The sequence below is a fragment of the Panthera onca genome, chromosome A3, assembly GCF_046562875.1.
Source record: "Panthera onca isolate mPanOnc1 chromosome A3, mPanOnc1 haplotype 2, whole genome shotgun sequence".
NCBI lineage: Eukaryota > Metazoa > Chordata > Mammalia > Carnivora > Felidae > Panthera > Panthera onca.
This window is the reverse complement of record NC_138341.1, coordinates 122,774,452-122,792,203: the sequence shown is the minus strand read 5'-3', so window position 1 is coordinate 122,792,203 and position 17,752 is coordinate 122,774,452. Positions and strand designations below refer to the sequence as shown.

The window sequence follows — 17,752 nt, the reverse complement described above, 5'->3', positions numbered from 1 at the left end:
CAGTTGAATTGTATCTGCCCTCTCCCATTCATATGTTGAAGTCCTAACCCCCTAGTAGCTCAGAATGTGACCTTATTTGGAAGTAGGGCCACTGCAGATGTTAAGTAGTTATAATGAGCCATACTGGAGTAGATGGGCCCCTAACCTAATCTGGCAGGTGTCTTTATAAGGAGGAGATTTGGAGACAGACACACACAGGGAGAAGGCAGAAGTTGGGGTGATGCTTCTACAGGATAAGGAACACCAAAGATCACCAGCAAAGCACCAGAAATGGGGGGAGAGCCATGGCATGGATTCTCCTTCGCAGTCCTCAGAAGGAACCAGCCCTTTGAGCCAACATTTTGATCTCAGACTTTAGCTTTTAGGACTCTGAGACAGGAAATTTCTGTTGTTTGAACCACTCTGTTGGTGGTACTTTGTAACTGCAGCCCCCAGCGAAGGAATATAGAACTCATCACCCACTTGGCAGTTGTGATTCTTAGAGTCGCCTCTGCTTCATTATTTCAGCTTCTGCTTCTCTGTCTTTCCATCTGTGTTGGTGGAACTGAGCTGGGGTGGAGCTGACAAGGTTATTCTCATTGGCAGTGTGGAGTATAGATAGAATTCACTGGACTGGGGGGTTGCGCAGGATGGTAGGGAGGAGGGTAACTGGGGGAGAGGGCCGTTTGCGTTGTGGCCAGGGAGTCCAGAGTGGAGTCTGGCAGGGAAAGTGGGACCAGGGGAGGAGACTGGAGCTGGTACTGGGAGAAAGGTAAGACTGAAGTAGAGGGGTGCCTGGATGGCTCAGTTGGTGGGGAGTCCGACTTCGGCTCAGGTCACGATCTTGCAGTTCATGAGTTTGAGCCCCTCGTTGGGCTCTGTGCTGACAGCTCAGAGCCTGGAGCCTGTTTCTGATTCGTTTTCTCTCTCTCAAAAATCAATAAACATTAAAAAAAAAAAAAAAGACTGAAGTAGGAAAGCATACCTGCAGCTGACAGGCTTGGAAACGGGCTGAGAAGTGGAGAGGAGAGTGCACACAGTCAGGATGAAGGCTTCAGAGAGTTATTAGGAGGTTCTGGGGTTTGATTTCAAGATGCTCCAGTTGACAGCCACGGAGACATCCTGGTAGCTTCAAGGATTCAAGTAGGACTGAGAGACTCTACATGTGTGTTTGTACGAGATAGCATTTTCTCTCCAAGTATCCTCCTCCCACCTTGTGACCTGCATAGGCAGCCGTGTCCCCTCCCGTGGCAGTGAGTGCCCCTCCCGTGCTGGCCCACGAGGGCTAGTGCTCAGAGGCCGTCCCTGAAGGTGGGACTCGAAAGGCAATGTCATGCAGGTGGTTGAGGGCAGTGGTCAAGAGCCCAGACTCTGGACCCATTTACAGTGTTGTGACTCCCACAGGTGCCCTGTCCCTTCATGGGAAATGGAGAGAACATGCAGTGGACGAGAGCTGGCATAAGTCTCCCCAAATAGGCTGATGCCCTGGGAACCTCTTTGAAGAAAACTACTTCCTTTTTTTTTTTTTTTTTTTTTTTTAAAGTTCATTATTTGAGAGAAAGAGAGAGATAGCATTTGTGCGTGTGAGCCAGGGAGGGGCAGAGAGAGAGAATCCCAAGCAGGCTCCATGCTGTCAGTGCAGAGGCCGTCGTGGGGCTGGATCCCATGAACTGTGAGATCATGACCTGAGCTGAAATTGAGAGTTGGACGCTAAACTGACTGAGCAGCCCAGGTGCCCGAAAAAGTACCTCTCAAATGCACGTATATATCAGCATCACCTGGGGGCTTGTGAAACCGCCATAGCCTGGCTGGGTCCCACTCCAGAACTTATTCAGAAGGTCTCCGGTGGGGCCTGAGAATTTGCTTTTCTGTCAGGTTCCCAGGTGGTGCTGATGTAGCTAGTTCGGGAACCACATCTTGCAGAACCACTGGCAGCAAGAGATGCTCCTTGGGGTAAACTGCAAAGAGGCTTCCTGGTGCCTCTTGGAGTCACCCGTGTATGGAGAGTGACCCTGGGACCTCCATTTTCCTGCAGGTTTGTAGGGCCACCTGTCTGCCTCTCTGTTGCAGTCAGACATCGACAAGAGGGCCCAGGGTGCTGCCACTGATGCGGGTCATGACGGTCGATGTTTACATAGATCTCACCGTGTGCCAGGCACCGTTCTAAGCACTTACCTTATGTAAGCTCCTTGGATTCTCATTACAAACCTGTGGGGCAGGTGCCATTATTACCATCACCACTTTCATTTTATGGCTCAGAGAGTTTAAGCAACTTTTCCAGGGTCACATAGCTGGTAGCTGAGAGAGCTGGGACTTGATAGGGCAATCAGAACCCAGAGTCTGTGTTCTTATCCTACAGTATTCCACTGTCCCTGCAGAAGAAAGGAGGCAAGAAATGACCCTAGTGGTGTTGGCCAAGTTACTTGGACTCTCTTTGCCCTCGTTGTTACCTCAGGAAAGGAAATAGCTTTTCCCATTTCAGATGAAAGAGATACCTTTACGTTAAAGAAAAAAAAAAGCTGTCAGGATTAATTGGATAACAGCTGTCAAGTTCTTGTATCTCCTTAGAGGATGGGGAAAGAGGAAGAATAATTATTGTGCTATTTCTATGCAGACCCTAGTACATTTGGGGGAGTCAGTAAGTGTCTAATGATATTCTCGGTAATTGGCAATGATTGAAGGGGGGGTTTCAGAGGAGAGACCTTGCTGAGGTTAGGCAGCAGAGAGAGCCTTCCTGTCTGATGGTCAGTGACTAGAGTCTTCCTGCTTTTGAGAGGGGGGGAGCCTGTGGCCCAGGGTAGGAGGGGACCCCTGCAGGCGGGTGGGCACCATTGCCTGCCCTGGAGGGGTAAGGGAGGCACTACTTGTCTGGACCAAGTTTATGGACCCCGGGCAGTCACAGACCCAGTAAGACCAGTGTGACCCATGAATCAGCTGTATCTGTTTCATTTAGAAACTTGTCAGAAGTGCACATTCTTAGCCACCCCAAACCTACTGGGGGTGGGATCCAGCAGGCTTTCAATAGCTTTACTCCTAGTGCAGTCACCTTTTGGCTGTGTGACTTTGGGCAAGTCACTGTGAACCTCTCTGTATATCAAGTTCTTTGTCTATAAAACAAGGGTGAGAGGCTAGACAGGTGGTCTGTAAGGTACCTGGTCTGTATCTCCAATTCCTTCTCTTCTACAGGTTAGAGACTGTCTTTGTCTTGCTTCTTGGCTTTGAAACAAGCTATTGCTTCTGCAGGGAACATTCTTGCCACTCCCTCTCTATGTGTCTGGCTCCTGAGTAATCCTGGGCCTCAGTGTAAACTTTATTTGCTCCAGAGAGTTGCTTGTTTTTTTTTTTTTATACCTCCTCCCCTTAAATGGAGTCTGAGTTAGTGATCTGTCCACGTATACACCCTGTCACCGAACTCCTCACCCCCCACCCCTGACACTGCCTCTTACATGTCTGTAATGTGCACAGGGGCAAAAACTCATGCTGACTGCTGTTTCTCTGGAGTGTCGGGACACATAGTGGGTGCATAAGTAATATCTGAGGGTAGAACCAATTTCATCCAATTTTTTATTTAAAAAATATTTTTTTATGTGTATTTACTTTTGAGAGAGAGAGAGGGCACAAGCAGGGGAGGAGCGGGGGGGGGGGGCGTGGAGGGAGAGAGCCACAGGATCCGAAGCAGGTTCCAGGCTCTGAGCTGTCAGCACAGAGTCCGTCGCAGGGCTTGAACTCGTGAACGGCAAGATCATGATTTGAGGTGAAGTAGGATGCTTAACTGATTGAGCCACCCAGGTGCCCCTCATTCAATTTCTAAAAATCTTGGTTCTAGCAGAGTTTGTGAGGAAACCAGTGGAGGGGTTAGCCTTCATGCATGGATCCAGGTAGGGGAAACTGAGGCTAGAGATAGGAGCAAGTTGACTTAGGGATACCCTGGCAGGGAGAACAAGTGGAGAAAGTAAGCTCCAGTGATGGAGGATTTGAGGGGAGGATGCTGTGGAATTGGGGTGCGGACAACGTCTGTGTACGTCTCTGTGGGACAGAAGGGCCTGATACCGGCATTAGATAGCGTGATACCCTTACCACAGACAACCACGGTCTGGTCTTCCAGTAAAGAGCAAAATAACGTGATGGCGTCTAGCCAGCCCTCACGGCGAGGAATCTACCCTGGCATCACTGGGGCAGACATTTTGCAGGGCTCGTAGGAGCTCTTAACCTTCATTTATTGTATTTATTTATCACAGACAAGGTTAAGGACGACCTCTCTGAGAAGTAGGTGGACACTGTCTCCAGAAACAAAGCTCAAAACCATACACCTTCCCCACTGTTGACCTTGCCACTCAGTGGGCACGTGAGCAGGTTGCTGTCAGGGTTGGACCCAGTTGTGACAGGGGAGATAAAAGTGTCAGGTGAGGGGAAGGTGGGCTTGAATGCTTCGTGTTTCTTCAAGCCCTGGTATTTTAAAGCCTGGGAAATAATAGCAGTGACCCAATTTAGTAACGCGAAGCCAAGACAGCACTATTTTAACAGGCTTAGTCATCTCTTCGCTTTGCTTTTTTTTCCCCCCTCCATTTCCATTTGTGTCTTTTCCTATTGCAAATATACGAGGTAATAATCCCGTATTTTCCATGGAGCGTGGCAAACATACTATATATAAGACACAGTTGAACATTCTGTGAGTGTAATTGGAGCATAAATGTAACTAATCAAAATATTATCATGCCAATGGATGTGTGAAGACTTTGGAGATTTAAAAAATATATATATATATTTTAGTTCCATGTCATTTCAATTTAAGAGATTTAGAGCTGCAGAAGCAAAGGACTCAGCCCAATGAATGTCAGGAACAATTTGGGGTCTGACAGTGTTACAGGCAGCACTGTTGTTCTCTTTACTCTTAATATGGCAGCAGCCTGACAACTGATTTCCTTTTTGTTCTTTCCTCCCACTCTCTGCCCCTCTTTGTGCCTGTGCCTGCTCCTAGGGCAAGGCTGACTAACCCTGGGGAGTGTGAGATCCCTCCTTGCACCAAACGTAACACACCTGCTTGTGTGGAGCCTAAGAGCTGAAGGATGGGTAGGGTTTCCTTTGTTTGAGTCTTGGCTCTGCTACTCACTGTGTGGCTTTAGAAAAGGTACCTGATCTCTCTGTGCCCCAGTGTTTTCATTTGTATGGAAAGGGTAACAGAAGCAACTACTGACAAGGCTGCAATTAGAGTTGAATGTGCACGAGTAAAATGGGAGAGTTTGTGTTTGCTGCTGTTGCTGTTTGGTAGCAGGTGTGTCTGAGGGAAGGGAATTGCTGTGGGAACAGAAAAATCACTGTGTTTCTTTATAGAAACAAGACCCGAGGAAAAGTGCCTTTCCTCCTTCAACCCCACTCTAGAAGGAGCCTAAAATCCAAGCCAGTCCTGGCTCCTTGCCCACCTACACCTAGCGACTGTAAAACTTGTGGGGGAGGGGAACAGACTCTGCCCGCACACCCCTGTTCCAGGTGAAGAAATGGAGAGAAAATTCTTGGCTCCCAGAGGCACCATGTGACTAAAACAGTTGCACAGGAAGGGGTGGGAATCTGAAGGGAGAATGGCGTTATATGCCCTTCAGTTCTGTCTTTACCTTGCTCAAAGAGTTGTGATACTTCCCACATCAAAAAGCAACGAGAACAGAGCCTGTGTCTCACCCTTCCTGTAAACAGAGTTCTCACTGGGTCATGGCATTGGGTTCCATTGTCTTCCCTACAGTAACGTTTATTTTTCCTGCCGCCATGTTGAGCTATGCTGAGATGTTGGGGGAGGAGAGATGTGAGGTTGTCAAAGGGGGTAGCCCGGGTCCTGGGGTGCCCCATAGTGTTTTACATAGGCCTGTCCTCATCACAAGATTATGGTAAGGTCTAGAAGGGGAATGTTGGGTGGGGGTTTTGTTTTTGTTTGGGGAGTGAAGGGATGAGAAGTAATTAAGGGGGTTGTGCATGGCTGGGATTTTATTCTGCTTTGTTGCCATGTCTTTGTCCTGTCCTCCCCTCTCTCCCTGCTCAGTGTTGTTTTCCCCACCTGTATTTCTCCTGCTTTACCACCTCTGTCTCCCACTCCTTGTGCCCCTCCTCCCTCATCTTCCTGGCTGTGTACTCACTACTCACGTGCTTCCTTCTTCCTTTCCTTCTGCCTCCTCTCCCTCCCTTCCTACTCTTTTCTCTCCCTCTTCCCCTCTGCTTTCATCATTTCCTCAGGAATGGGGAAGGAATGCAGGCAGCCCAGGTACCTGGTCTTTGGGGAGAGAGGCCCATGGATAGACCCCCTTCAGCAGTGCCTTCAAATCCACTGACTGGGCCTAATTCTGTTTTTAAACGACATCATCCATACCTACATGGGTTATCAGATAGCTGTTTCTTGGAAAATTGCCTTAACAAATTTGCATATGAAATGCTTAAACCCTAACTTCTTGGTCTGAACGAATGATTGCAGAAATAGTTATTACTTGTTCACACAAATTGACTCTGGCAAAATGTTCACAATGCTCACTTCCTTTGAAACTTCAGGAGGTTATTTTCTTTGTTTTAAATAGATATTATGTATCCATTAAGCTGTAATTAATCCCTCCTCCCCATTTTCTGGTATATTAGAAAAGAAGCAAGTTTCTTTCCCCCTTTTTTTTTTGACACCTGATAATTAGATTGCTTTCATTGATAATATGGATGATGTTGAATGCTATGTTTGCTATTTTGGCTATTTTAAATTGTTATGTTTATGATTGGCTTGATCATTAGTTTTCATGATACTGTTGGTAGAACTATACTTCTCTTCCATGTATCTTTCCTTACTTTATGGTGCATTTGTGTCTTTTGACATTTTGGTGCCCCCTGCCCTTTATATTGTGACCAGACAGCTAAACTTGAACATTCTGGACTTCTAAATGAAGCCTTGTCCAGAAAGATGTGATAGAGCCAAGTATAGGGCCAACAATGCGGGAATAAACATCCTCTGGGCATTAGTGAAATCCACTGAGAGAAGGTGACATTTAAGTGGTTTAGTAAAGGACCATAGCTGGGCTGGGCTGTGTGCGTTTCAGGAACAACACCCCCTGAGCAAAAACCCAGAAGCAGGGAAGTCTGCAGTGTGTGTTAGTTTCTTATTGTTGCTGTAACAAATCACCTCAAATTTAGTGGCTAAAAATAACACAGAGGTGGGGTTTTTTTGTTGTTTGTTTGTTTTTCTCTAGTTGAGGTGATCAGAAGTCCTAAGTGGGTTGCCCCTGGCTAAAGGTGTCTTTAGGGCTGTGTTCCTCCCTGGAGGCCCTAGGGGACAATATATTGTCTAGCTCTTGGGGGCGGGGCAGGGGGGCTTCTGCATTTCTTGGTTCCTGGCTCTTCCATCTTCAATGCCAACAGCATAGCACCTTCAAATCCCTCTCTGATTCTGCCTTTTCTGTCTCTCTTGTCCAGAATAATCTGCCCCTATCTTAGGGTCATCTGATTGGCAATCTTAATTTCATCTGAAATTTTAATTCCCCTTTGCTATGTAAGGTAACATTTTCACGGGTTCTGGAGACCAGAATATGGCTGCTGTTTTCCTCACCACGGAGTGGATGTGGGCTGTGTAGGCAAACGATTTTCTCTCTCTTCCTCAGTGTTCCTTGCTTTAAAACAGGGATAGCATGGTACCACTTCATTGGGATGCCCAAAGATGCTAAGAGAAGTGCCTGGGACATACTAAGTTCTCAATGAACATTTAGTAATGTTAAACATAAATTGCACTGGGCACACGGACATCTGCTACTGGCTGTCTATTATGAAATTAGCATTATTGAGTCAGGTCCAGTTTTTCTTTTCTTTTCTTTTTTTATAACATTTATTCACTTTTTAAGAGACCCAGAGAGACAGTGTGAGTGGGGGAAGGACAGAGAGAGAGAGAGGGAGACACAGAATCCAAAGCAGGCTCCAGGCTCTGAGCTGTCAGCGCAGAGCCCGACACAGGGCTCGAACTCATGAACTCTGAGATCATGACCTGAGCCTAAGGTGGATTTAGGAGCCGACCTGGAGCTCAGTTGGCTTAACCGACTGAGCCACCCAGGCGCCCCCAGTTTTGAAAAACTGTGTACTGAAAACAGACAAAAAAGTTTGACAGGGAGCTTTCATTTTCCCATTTTCTCGATGAGAACATTGAGGCCCAGTGAGTTTTCATGACTTGCTCAAAGTCACACGACTAAGAAACAGCAGAAGTGGGACTGAAACCCAGCACGTGCTTCATGTCACCACAGCTGCCTTGGCTCCGGGCAGCATTTGGGTCCCTGCTGCCATCCTCTCCCTTCACGTAGATGCTGGCGCTGGAAGCTGGCGGGGCCACCTGTCTGCAGGGACAGCTCTGAGCTCTCGGAGCCCCAGGCCCTCAGCTGCCAGTCGCCTGAGCACACTCATGTAATCTTAATGAACAATGTGCAAAGCCATTAAAAACTCAATTAGGGCTTTCTTTTTACTGCCGACGTGAGGAAATGCAATCCTGAGGTGCTCATGTGTAAACACAATAGCCGCCATCTGCTATGGAGAAGCCTTTTGCCTCCAAAAAGGGGATCTGTGTTGCAGACACATCAATAACGGGGCGCGTATCAAGGCATTATTATGCACGAAGGGGAAAAATGCAAAATTTATGGCCAGCCGGAGAGTACTTCCTGGTTTAATTCCACAATTTTCGGTGCTATGTATAATAACTATGAGGAAACTAATGCTGTTTTATGTTCCTTATCACGTCAGTAGATTTTTGGGGGGGGGGGAAGGGAAAAGAATATATTTACAGTCTTCCCTTTCTTGTTTCTGACTGATCTTGGCGTAATGACTGGCTCATTTTTGATCTCCGGGAAACTGACAGCCCTGGGATGATATTAATTAAGCCAACCTGTTGATCAAAGGGGGCCCCCACTGAGCTGCTGGTAGAGGAGGGTTTTCAGTCCTTAACAGTCTCTAAAACGGCAGGCCTGGGCTCAACTCAGATATGGCTTCCTTCCTTTGTGGAGGATGTGGTCAGAGCTCTGTAAGGTGGGCTATGAGGTGTTTTTACGGCTCTTCCCAAAGACACTATGCTTGCATTGCTGAATATTCTGGCTTCCAGTCCCTGTGCCTTTGCACATGCTGTTCCCTCTCTTTGAAATGCCTTCCCCAATTACCATCAGGCACACATCCACGAAAGGGAAACTGACGGGGAAAGAGAAGAGGCCCATATAGACCTTATGTGGGGATGTAAGCTCTCTGCCTTCTGGGATCTCTTCACACATAATGTGGCTGAGGATATTCCTGGGGAAGGGGTGCCGGGAGAGAAGAAACTGAGCCTTGTGCCATGAGGATGTGAGAATACTCAGGTGCGTCCTGCGGACTGGAGGAAGCCTGTTGGCAGGGATTGACCGCAGGGCTGCTGTGGAGGAGAAAATCCATCCCAGGGGATGATGCCAAAGTGGAATTAAGGGGGTAGTGCTGCTGGGTGAGCCTCACCCTGTTTGTTGGAGGAGGTGGGGGGGACCATGTAAGTTTGCAGAAGAAGCTATCTCTTGAACCTTACTGACTTTGGAGCTTAAGCATCTCTTTTGTGGGTCCCCCGAGAGTGTGCCTCAGCCGAGACACTGCAAGGACCTGCCCAATCCTTGAGCCGAGGACTATTCAAGAGAGCTGTGCCAGAAGTGCGGGGTGGTGGGGGGGGGGGAGGACAAGGGGATTGGCATCATTAATTTAGTCAGCAGTGAGCACCTGCCTTGAGGACTTGGAGAAATACACGGGGGAGGATTGCAAGGAGCTGGGGTTTGTTCAGGTACATGCAGGGCGTAAAGCTGGCCAGATTCCACTACCAGGGTTCAGAGTGCACTCACGGGCTGACGAAGTTTCACATTCTTCACACTTGGGCTCTGCATAGCCCACAACTAGAAGACACCCCAGCTCCCCTCGCTGAGTTCATCACCCTTCTCTCTGCATTATTACCACGTCTCTGCCCTGCTCCAGAGCTGTCCTTCTAGATACGTGAGGCTAGGTTTCCTGGGAAAGAGGGCATCTGGTGTTTTCTGTTCCCGTAGAGGAAGGTAGGCTGTGTTTCAAAATGGGGTAGTTACCCAAATGTAGGAAGGGAGTTCAGATATTGGGTGGCCAAACCACAGGGAAAGTTTCTCCAGCTCATCAGTCTGATTAACCTGGAGGAGGTAACCATGCAGGGCTGGTATCTTAGGAGCAGTGTATGACCATGATGTTCATACTGGCCAGCAGCCCTGATGAGTCTCCACTGCTAAGGATGGACCTTCCCTGGTTATAGCCCCAAACCTTTTTCTTTTTTGTCCAAATTGGGAGCCAAATGATAAGACCTTATGTTTTACTTTTTACATCATACTTCCTTACTAATTGATGACAGGGTCCACTAGTGCAAGGAATCTTCTATACCCCACGAGAGAGCTCAGATTCCCCCCCAGGATACCTGCCCATTACACAATGTACGCCGGCTGGCTCCAAATGGGTCTGTCGTCCTGTGTCTCTGGTTCACTGGCTTGGGAATACATATGTGTTCATGTTAATGTAAAATGATGACAAAAAAATGGTCCTCCAAAGATGACCATGTCCTAATCCCTGGAACCTGTGCCTGTGTTCCCTTTCTGGGCAAAAGAGATTTGCAGATGTGTTTAAGATACTTAAATGGAGAGATTATTCTGCGTTGTCTGGGTATACCCAGTGTGTGAGAGTTCTTATAAGAGGGAGGCAGGAGCATCAAAATCAGAAACAGGAGAGGTGACAGTGGAGCTTGAGGTTGGAGTGATGTCCTTTGGAGATGGAGGGGCCAGGAGCCAGGGAGTGTAGTCTAAACGTGGGACAAGACAAGGAAACAGATTATCATCTGAAGTTCCTAGAATGAAAGAAGCCTCCCTACACTTTGATTTTAGACTTCTGGCCTTCAGAACCATAAAAGAATAAATTTGTGTTCAATTAAGCTATGGAGTTTATGGTAATTAGTTACAGCAGCCATAGGACACTAAACCAGGATCTGAGTCTATTGTCCCCTGGTGTTCCACCTACTTGACCATTGGGCCTCTGTCCTCATAAGGCTGCCCCTGGTCATGAGTTTAAGATCAGTTGCACTGGGTTCTTCTGTTGCCAAGCTTCTTTCTGGGCTCCTCAGGGACACCCACTGTTGCGGCTGTGGGTGCCTCCCCCCCAAAGTGGTGCAGACTCCTTCCCTCCTGCTGGGTCTGCCACCTGCTGATGCTGACTTTTCACCATCCCCTTCTGTCACTTGGACCCCAGAGCAGCACTGCTCATTCCTCCAGTTTCACCAAGACCTTCATGAGCAGGACTCCATCCTGTTATACCTTACTGGTCTGTGTACCTTCCCTCCTTTGCCAATAGGCTGGGTGGGGTGTGGTGGGGTGGGCAGCCATCATTTTTTTTTTTTCTAATATATATTTTTCAATATGCTTGTCTGTTTCTGTGAGCCTTGCACCTTGCACACCTTTCTGTCTAGTCTAAAGGCTGGGGCATGCATATCAAGTCCTCAAAATAGACATGAGGGGCCAGGGTGGTAGTGGTACCGTGACCTTGACCAGACTCACATCCAGCTTACCTTAATGAAGATCCAGGATATTTCTTGCTTTTTTAAGAATTCGTTCTCAGAGTCGATTCTTTTTCTTTTTTCTTTGTGCCTCTGTTGACACTAGGATACTGCTTTCTGTGATGTCCCTACTTTGTGTGTCATCCTATCCCCTTAAACAAAGGGACTTGTGGGAAGTAAGGGTTCTATGGAGGTGCCAAAACAATAATGCTAGCTGTGGAAATAAACTTCAAAATTTCGATGCCTTAATAACCCAATAACAGTTTATTCCTTGTTTTCTTAAAGCCAAAATGAGTGTTTCTAATAGGTGGGTAGCCTTCCTGATGGTCATGGTCATTCAGGGAACCAGGCTCCTTTTACTGTGTTCCATTTCTCGTGGAATTCTCTGAATCCTATGCTTTCAGCTAGCTGGTGGATGGGAGAGACAAGGGAGAGGTGATTCTCACACCTCATTGTGCATACAGATCACCTGTGGATCTTGATAAAAATGCAGATTTGGATTTAGAAGGCCTGGTGTGGGGCCCGAGATTCTGTATTTTTTTTAATGTTTATTTATTTTTGATAGCCACAGAGTGCGAGCAGGGGAGGGGCAAAGAGGGGGAGCGAGAGGGAGACACAGAATCTGAAGCAGATTCCAGGCTCTGAGCTGTCAGCACAGAGCCCAACACGTGAACCATGAGATCATGACCTGAGCTGAAGTTGGACACTTAACCTACTGAGCCACCCAGGTGGCCCAAGATTCTGCATTTCTTACAAACTCGCAGGTGATGGTGATGCTGTGGGTTGACGGACCATCCTTTGGGGGACAAGCTAATGGAGGGTGGGGCAGTGGAAGTAGGGTTGGGGGGAGGGAGGTGGCTTTTACGAACCAAGCCTCCATGTGCCAAGTGGCACACTTCCATACTTGGGCCCCATTGGCTAGAACCCAGTTGTGTGGCCCCACCAATCTCTAAAAAGGAGGCTGGGGGATGCAGTCCAGCTCTGTGCCCAGGACAAAGAGGACAGGTGTGTTAACGAACCAGGAATCTCTCCAAATGGAGGGTAGATAGAAGGCCAAACACTTTCAGCACCTCTGCCTTGTGGGAGGTGGAGCCTCGTCTGTCTGCAGTCACGGGGACAGCAGGATAGAGAGATGCTCTAGGGTCATGGAGGTGGATGTATGTTACGTGGCTCTGCCTCTTCCATGAGCTTGCTCACCACCGGAGCTGGGATGAAGAAGTAGAAGCCTGAGCTGGTGAAAGGGAAATGCTTCCGACTCTTTCTGCTGCGGATTATATGCATCCTGGTGTGGATTGGCAGGACAGGAGCTGAAATGCCCACAGGGGTGCTATGGGATTCTTAGTGGAGAGAGCCAGGCACTGCTTGCTTCATAGGCTGCCGTCCCTACACATAGCTGTGCCACAGCTCTGTGGCAGGTGCAGTCTGCTTCATGGGGCTTGTGAGGCATCACTCATCTATCCCTGGGAAACCTTCTGGAACCCTGTGGCATGTAGGTCAACAAATACAGGCATGTTTGCTAGCTCAGTCTTCTTTCTGTGCTCAGTTTCCCCCTTGCCATGGTTCTTTCTTTGCTGCCTCACTGGGGAGGTTGTGATAATTAGAGATAATACATCTGCCCAGGGACATCTCTCCACTTACCCTGTGTTAGCACCAGGCCGTAAACAAGGAGACTTGATTCTCTTGGAAACATGGAGGGGTTGGGGAGACGTGGCCTCTGTGCTACTTTCAGTGGCTCCTGTCCCAGGAGGCAGGGAGTTTTCTGATTGGTGGGATAGTGAAAGTCTGATAGCTCTAGGTTCCTGTTTCTCTGTCTTAGTCACCTTGCTTCTTGTTGGCTCATTTTCGGGATAGGCCTTCCCATTGACCCTAAGTGGCCATCTCTCCAGGATAGCTCCAGGCTTAGGGATCTGGGTGGAGTCAGAAGGAGGGAGCCCACGACCATCCACCTGCTTTGTGTGCTCGTGCAGAGAAGATAATGCAGAAGCCTGATTTGGCCTCAAGTCCAAGTTACTTTCTCTAATCCAGTTTTGTGAATAATAAAATAGGAATTTTGAACTCTATCTGTCCTGTGTGAAATTAAGTTTCTTTTTTGTTTTCTTTTGAGAGAGAGAGAGAGAGTGAGAGAGAGTGAGAGAGAGTGAGAGCAAGCGCAAGAGGGGGAAGGGCAGAGAGAGGGAGAGAGGGAGAATTCCAAGTATGCTCTGTGCCATCAGCACAGAGCCCAATGTGGGGCTTGAACTGACAAACGTGAGATCATGACCTGAGCCAAAATCAAGAGCCAGACGCCCAACCGACTGAGCCACCCAGGCATCCCTGTCCCGTGTCTATTTTTAAATTCATGCAGAATCCAAGGAGTATGGGCTTTGAATGCTTGGTACCCCCTAGAATCCCAATGAGCAACAGTGCCCAGTACTTATTAGCTGGCAGCTCCAATCTTCTGGGTTTTACGGTGCATGAATAAGGCTGCTTCCTAAAGTGGCTTACCTCAGTTGGGAATAAGCAGTCTTAAGGTTTCATTCTGAATTGAAGATTTTAGTGGTTAAAATGAGATTTCAAAGCAACAATGTTTTTCTAGGTAGGAGTCTTCGTCCCAGAATCCTGAGTTGATCTCCTGTGTTTTATGATGTAGTTTATTTCATAGCATCATGGGACTTTAAGTCACAGAGTTCAGCCCTAGCAGTTGATGGTGAAATTTCCTTAGACATCTCTTCACCTGTCCAGGCTCTGTTTAGCCACCTGTAGTGGCCAGGAACTATGTCTCCAGGGCCTTTGTTAGAAGGCCCTTTAAATGGAAATTTGCCTCCTGTGGTTTCTTTCATAGATCTGCCTCTCTAGCACCTTTATCAATTAGCAATTGCCACAGTAATGCTGCACAGCAAAAGAAGAGGAAACTCAGCGGCAAACAGCAGTGAGCATTTACTCTCACACTCGTGGGTCTGAGCATTGATTGTGGACTGGCAGATCTGGGTTGGGGTATTGACTGTGTGGCTGTGCTTCTAGCTACGGTGTGGGGATGGCTTGGTTCTTCAGTGCTGGCTGAGCTCAGTTCTTGACCCCACATGTCAGTTCTTAATCCTCAGCTAAAAGAGGCAGCAGCTAGCTGGGGCAGTCTTCTCCTGAAAGACGGTGATCGTGCAAGAGGGCGAGTGTAGCTAGGCATATGCACACTTCAAGCCTCTGCCTGATTCAGTGTGTTGACATCCTGTTGACCAAAGCAGGTGCGGCCCAAAGTCAAGGTTGGGGATATGGCCTCTGCCTCTTCTGGGAGGCCCGGGACATGAATCCACAGTGGGTTGAAGAACTATAGAAACAACCATTTAATCTGTCAAAGCAACTCCAAAGACGCTCCCTTCCTTTCTCTGGGCAGTCATCCTGCCTAATGCTTGAAAACAGTAGTTATGTCTTCTGCACAGAGTAAGTGTGTAAATGTGGAGTTGGAGAGAATCTGGGTCTCCTCCATCCTTCCCTGTCTGAGGGCCTGGGGCAAGTCATTCAGTCTTTAAATAGAATGAAAATCCTCTACTTCCCAGGCTCATTCTGAAAATTAAATTGAATAACATATTAAAAAGATACCAGGCATCACATTGGTTCTCCTGAAGTGCTTAGGAATTATTACTTACCCTCTATTCCAGGCCGGACATCTTCTAGTTGTCTCTCACTTTCTTTGGGGTCTTCCTTGCTTAACTGAATATATTCTATGTTTTATATGTCCTTCTGGGATACTTAGAATCATTCCTTGTGCTGAATGTAGTGTGAAGGGGTAGTTGTCAGTTATTCCTTGAACTGCATGCAAGGGTCCAAGCAGAATATGTTGGAAGGGCACTTCTTACATTGGAGACGTTTTGCATCCATTGAGACAGCCTGAGCTTGCATGAGGTTGCATTTCACATTTTGCACTTAGAGTTTGCACAGGTAGCTGTGTTCCTGGGGTTTTGTTCCATGTTTCCTTTGTGACCTGCTGCATGTGATGTTTCTTCTGTAAATTTATATATACTGTCTACTTTGTAGAAATATTCATACATGTTGCCATCTCTCGCTTTTTAAAAAAAATGTTTTTTGAGAGAGTGAGAGCGGCGAGCATGCATGCACGTGCAGGGGAGGAGCACAGAGAAAGGGAGAGGTAGAATCCCAGGCAGGCTCCATGCTGTCCGTGCAGAACCTGATGCGAGGCTCAGTCTCACAAACCCTGAGATTGTGATGCGAAACCAAGAGTTGGACACTCGACCAGCTGAGCCACGAGGTGCCCCCATGTTGCCATCTCTTAGTTTTTAAACTGCCTTGTTCAGTAGGTTTTCTAAATTCCCAGTTACAGAAGATGATACTCAGGTTGAAAGATAGGATATGGCTTCCTCAGGATCAATCAGAAGCTCCTAGAGTGACTTGATTTCTGGCCATTAGGTTTGTGGGTATGACTGATTATCAGAAGGATTTTCTTTTTCTCTCTTTGTCTCTACCTCCCACCCCCTTTGTGGGTCTCCAGGATCCTTCATGATGGTGAACAGCTCTGGGAGGGCCTCTGGCCAGAAGGCCCACCTTCTCCTGCCGACCCTGAAGGAGAATGACACCCACTGTATCGATTTCCATTACTACTTCTCCAGCCGTGATAGGTCCAGCCCAGGAGCCTTGAATGTCTATGTGAAGGTGAACGGCGGCCCCCAGGGGAACCCTGTCTGGAACGTGTCTGGGGTCGTCACCGAGGGCTGGGTGAAGGCAGAGCTTGCCATCAGCACCTTCTGGCCACATTTCTACCAGGTATGGCATTTCATGGTTTGAGTTTTTAAAAAGTAATCGTATATATCTCTTGCCCTACCTAGAGTTGTTAGGCCAAGAAAGGACTTGCTTTACTCATTTGTGCAACTTGTATTTACTGAGCCTCTTCTAGCAAGGCCCTGCAGGTGCAGAGGCGATCCAGCGTGGCCCCTGCCTCCCTGGAAATCATGCTCAGGAAGAGGAGACTAATACATAAATAAGCAGTTACTGTAGTGTGGGACACAGTGGGCTCTCCGGGATGCTGAGGGAACAGAGACAGTGAAGTCTTTTATAAAGTAACTGCTTAAAGAGACCTGATGAGGGACATTCTGTTATTATCCCTATTTTATGGATGAAAAAATTGAGGTTCTGAGAGATGAGATAACTAGTCAAAAGATCACCCCTGAGGAATAGAGCATTTGGGGGAAAAGCAATTAGGAAGGCTTTCAGGCGGAGGTGGCAGCTAGGCTAAGTCTTGAAGGATGAATCAATAATTATTGAAAAAGGAAGGGAAAGGCATTTGAGTTGTCAGGGATGGTGCATGCCAGGGGCTGGAGGAGCGAGTGAGAGAGTTTTGCAGAGTTTGGAAACTCTCCCTTGTTTCAGGGTAGGTCGCAAAGGAAATACACAGGGAGCTAAGCTTGCAGAAGAGAGTTGGTCGTGGATGGCTTTGAATGCCAGGCCAAGGAGATTAAGTGTAATCTCTAGAGCAGTGCCACTCAAACTGTTGCAAGAGACCTTTTTTTCTTCTCAATTCACTGTGGCCCCGTGCTTTCATGACTAGTAAAAATGTCACAGCAGTGCCACAGTGCTGCAATAGTTTCTAAACACCTCTCCCACTTGCCCTATTTACCTCACTGCGGGCCGAGAATGCATGGGGAGTAGGCTGGCATCAGTCTGCAGAGCGTGCCTGGGGGAGCACAGCTCTGGGTCCGCTTGGCCTGGGACTCTTGAAAGCTTTTCTTTTTTTAAAACAACTGTATGCATTTAGGTACAATTTACATATCCTAGAATTTACCCACTGAAGTGTGCAATCCAGTGATTTTTAGTAAATCTAAGTTGTGCAGTCATCACCATAAACCAGTTTTAGAACATTTTCATCACCCCCGTAAATCCCTTCTGCCTATTTGCAGTTATCCCCATGCCTACTCTTGAAAGGTTTTAAGTAAGAAAGTGACATAGTCAAATCAGCATTTTGGAGAAATTTCTGTAGAGTCTGAAGCAGAAAATGGCCCCGAGGCTGGCAAGGTTAGTGGCTGGGAGCTCCTCAGGCATCCTTCAGTTCAACATCTATGGTATGTAGTCCCTTCAGATAGACTGTGCAGGCAGCTGCAAACAATATGGAAATGAGTGGAAGGATGTAGCTGTGTTCCAGTAAAACTTTATGTCTAAAAACAAGTGGTGGGCCAGATTGGACCTCCAGGCCATGGTTTGCTGAACCTTGATGCAGGTGATAAAGCTGAGGTT

At 47.5% G+C, this 17,752-nt stretch overlaps 1 protein-coding gene across 12 annotated transcripts in view; it reads left to right on the top strand.

The window, feature by feature from the left end:
• The window catches only part of PTPRT (protein tyrosine phosphatase receptor type T), a 1,077,107-nt gene that overhangs the window by 340,206 nt on the left and 719,149 nt on the right, over positions 1–17,752 (top strand). For all 12 annotated transcript variants that reach the window (XM_060618029.3, XM_060617982.3, XM_060618020.3 and 9 more), the window contains exon 3: positions 16,017–16,288. In XM_060618029.3, coding sequence (XP_060474012.1) covers positions 16,017–16,288 — 272 coding nt within the window. The remainder of the gene's footprint in view (positions 1–16,016; positions 16,289–17,752) is intronic.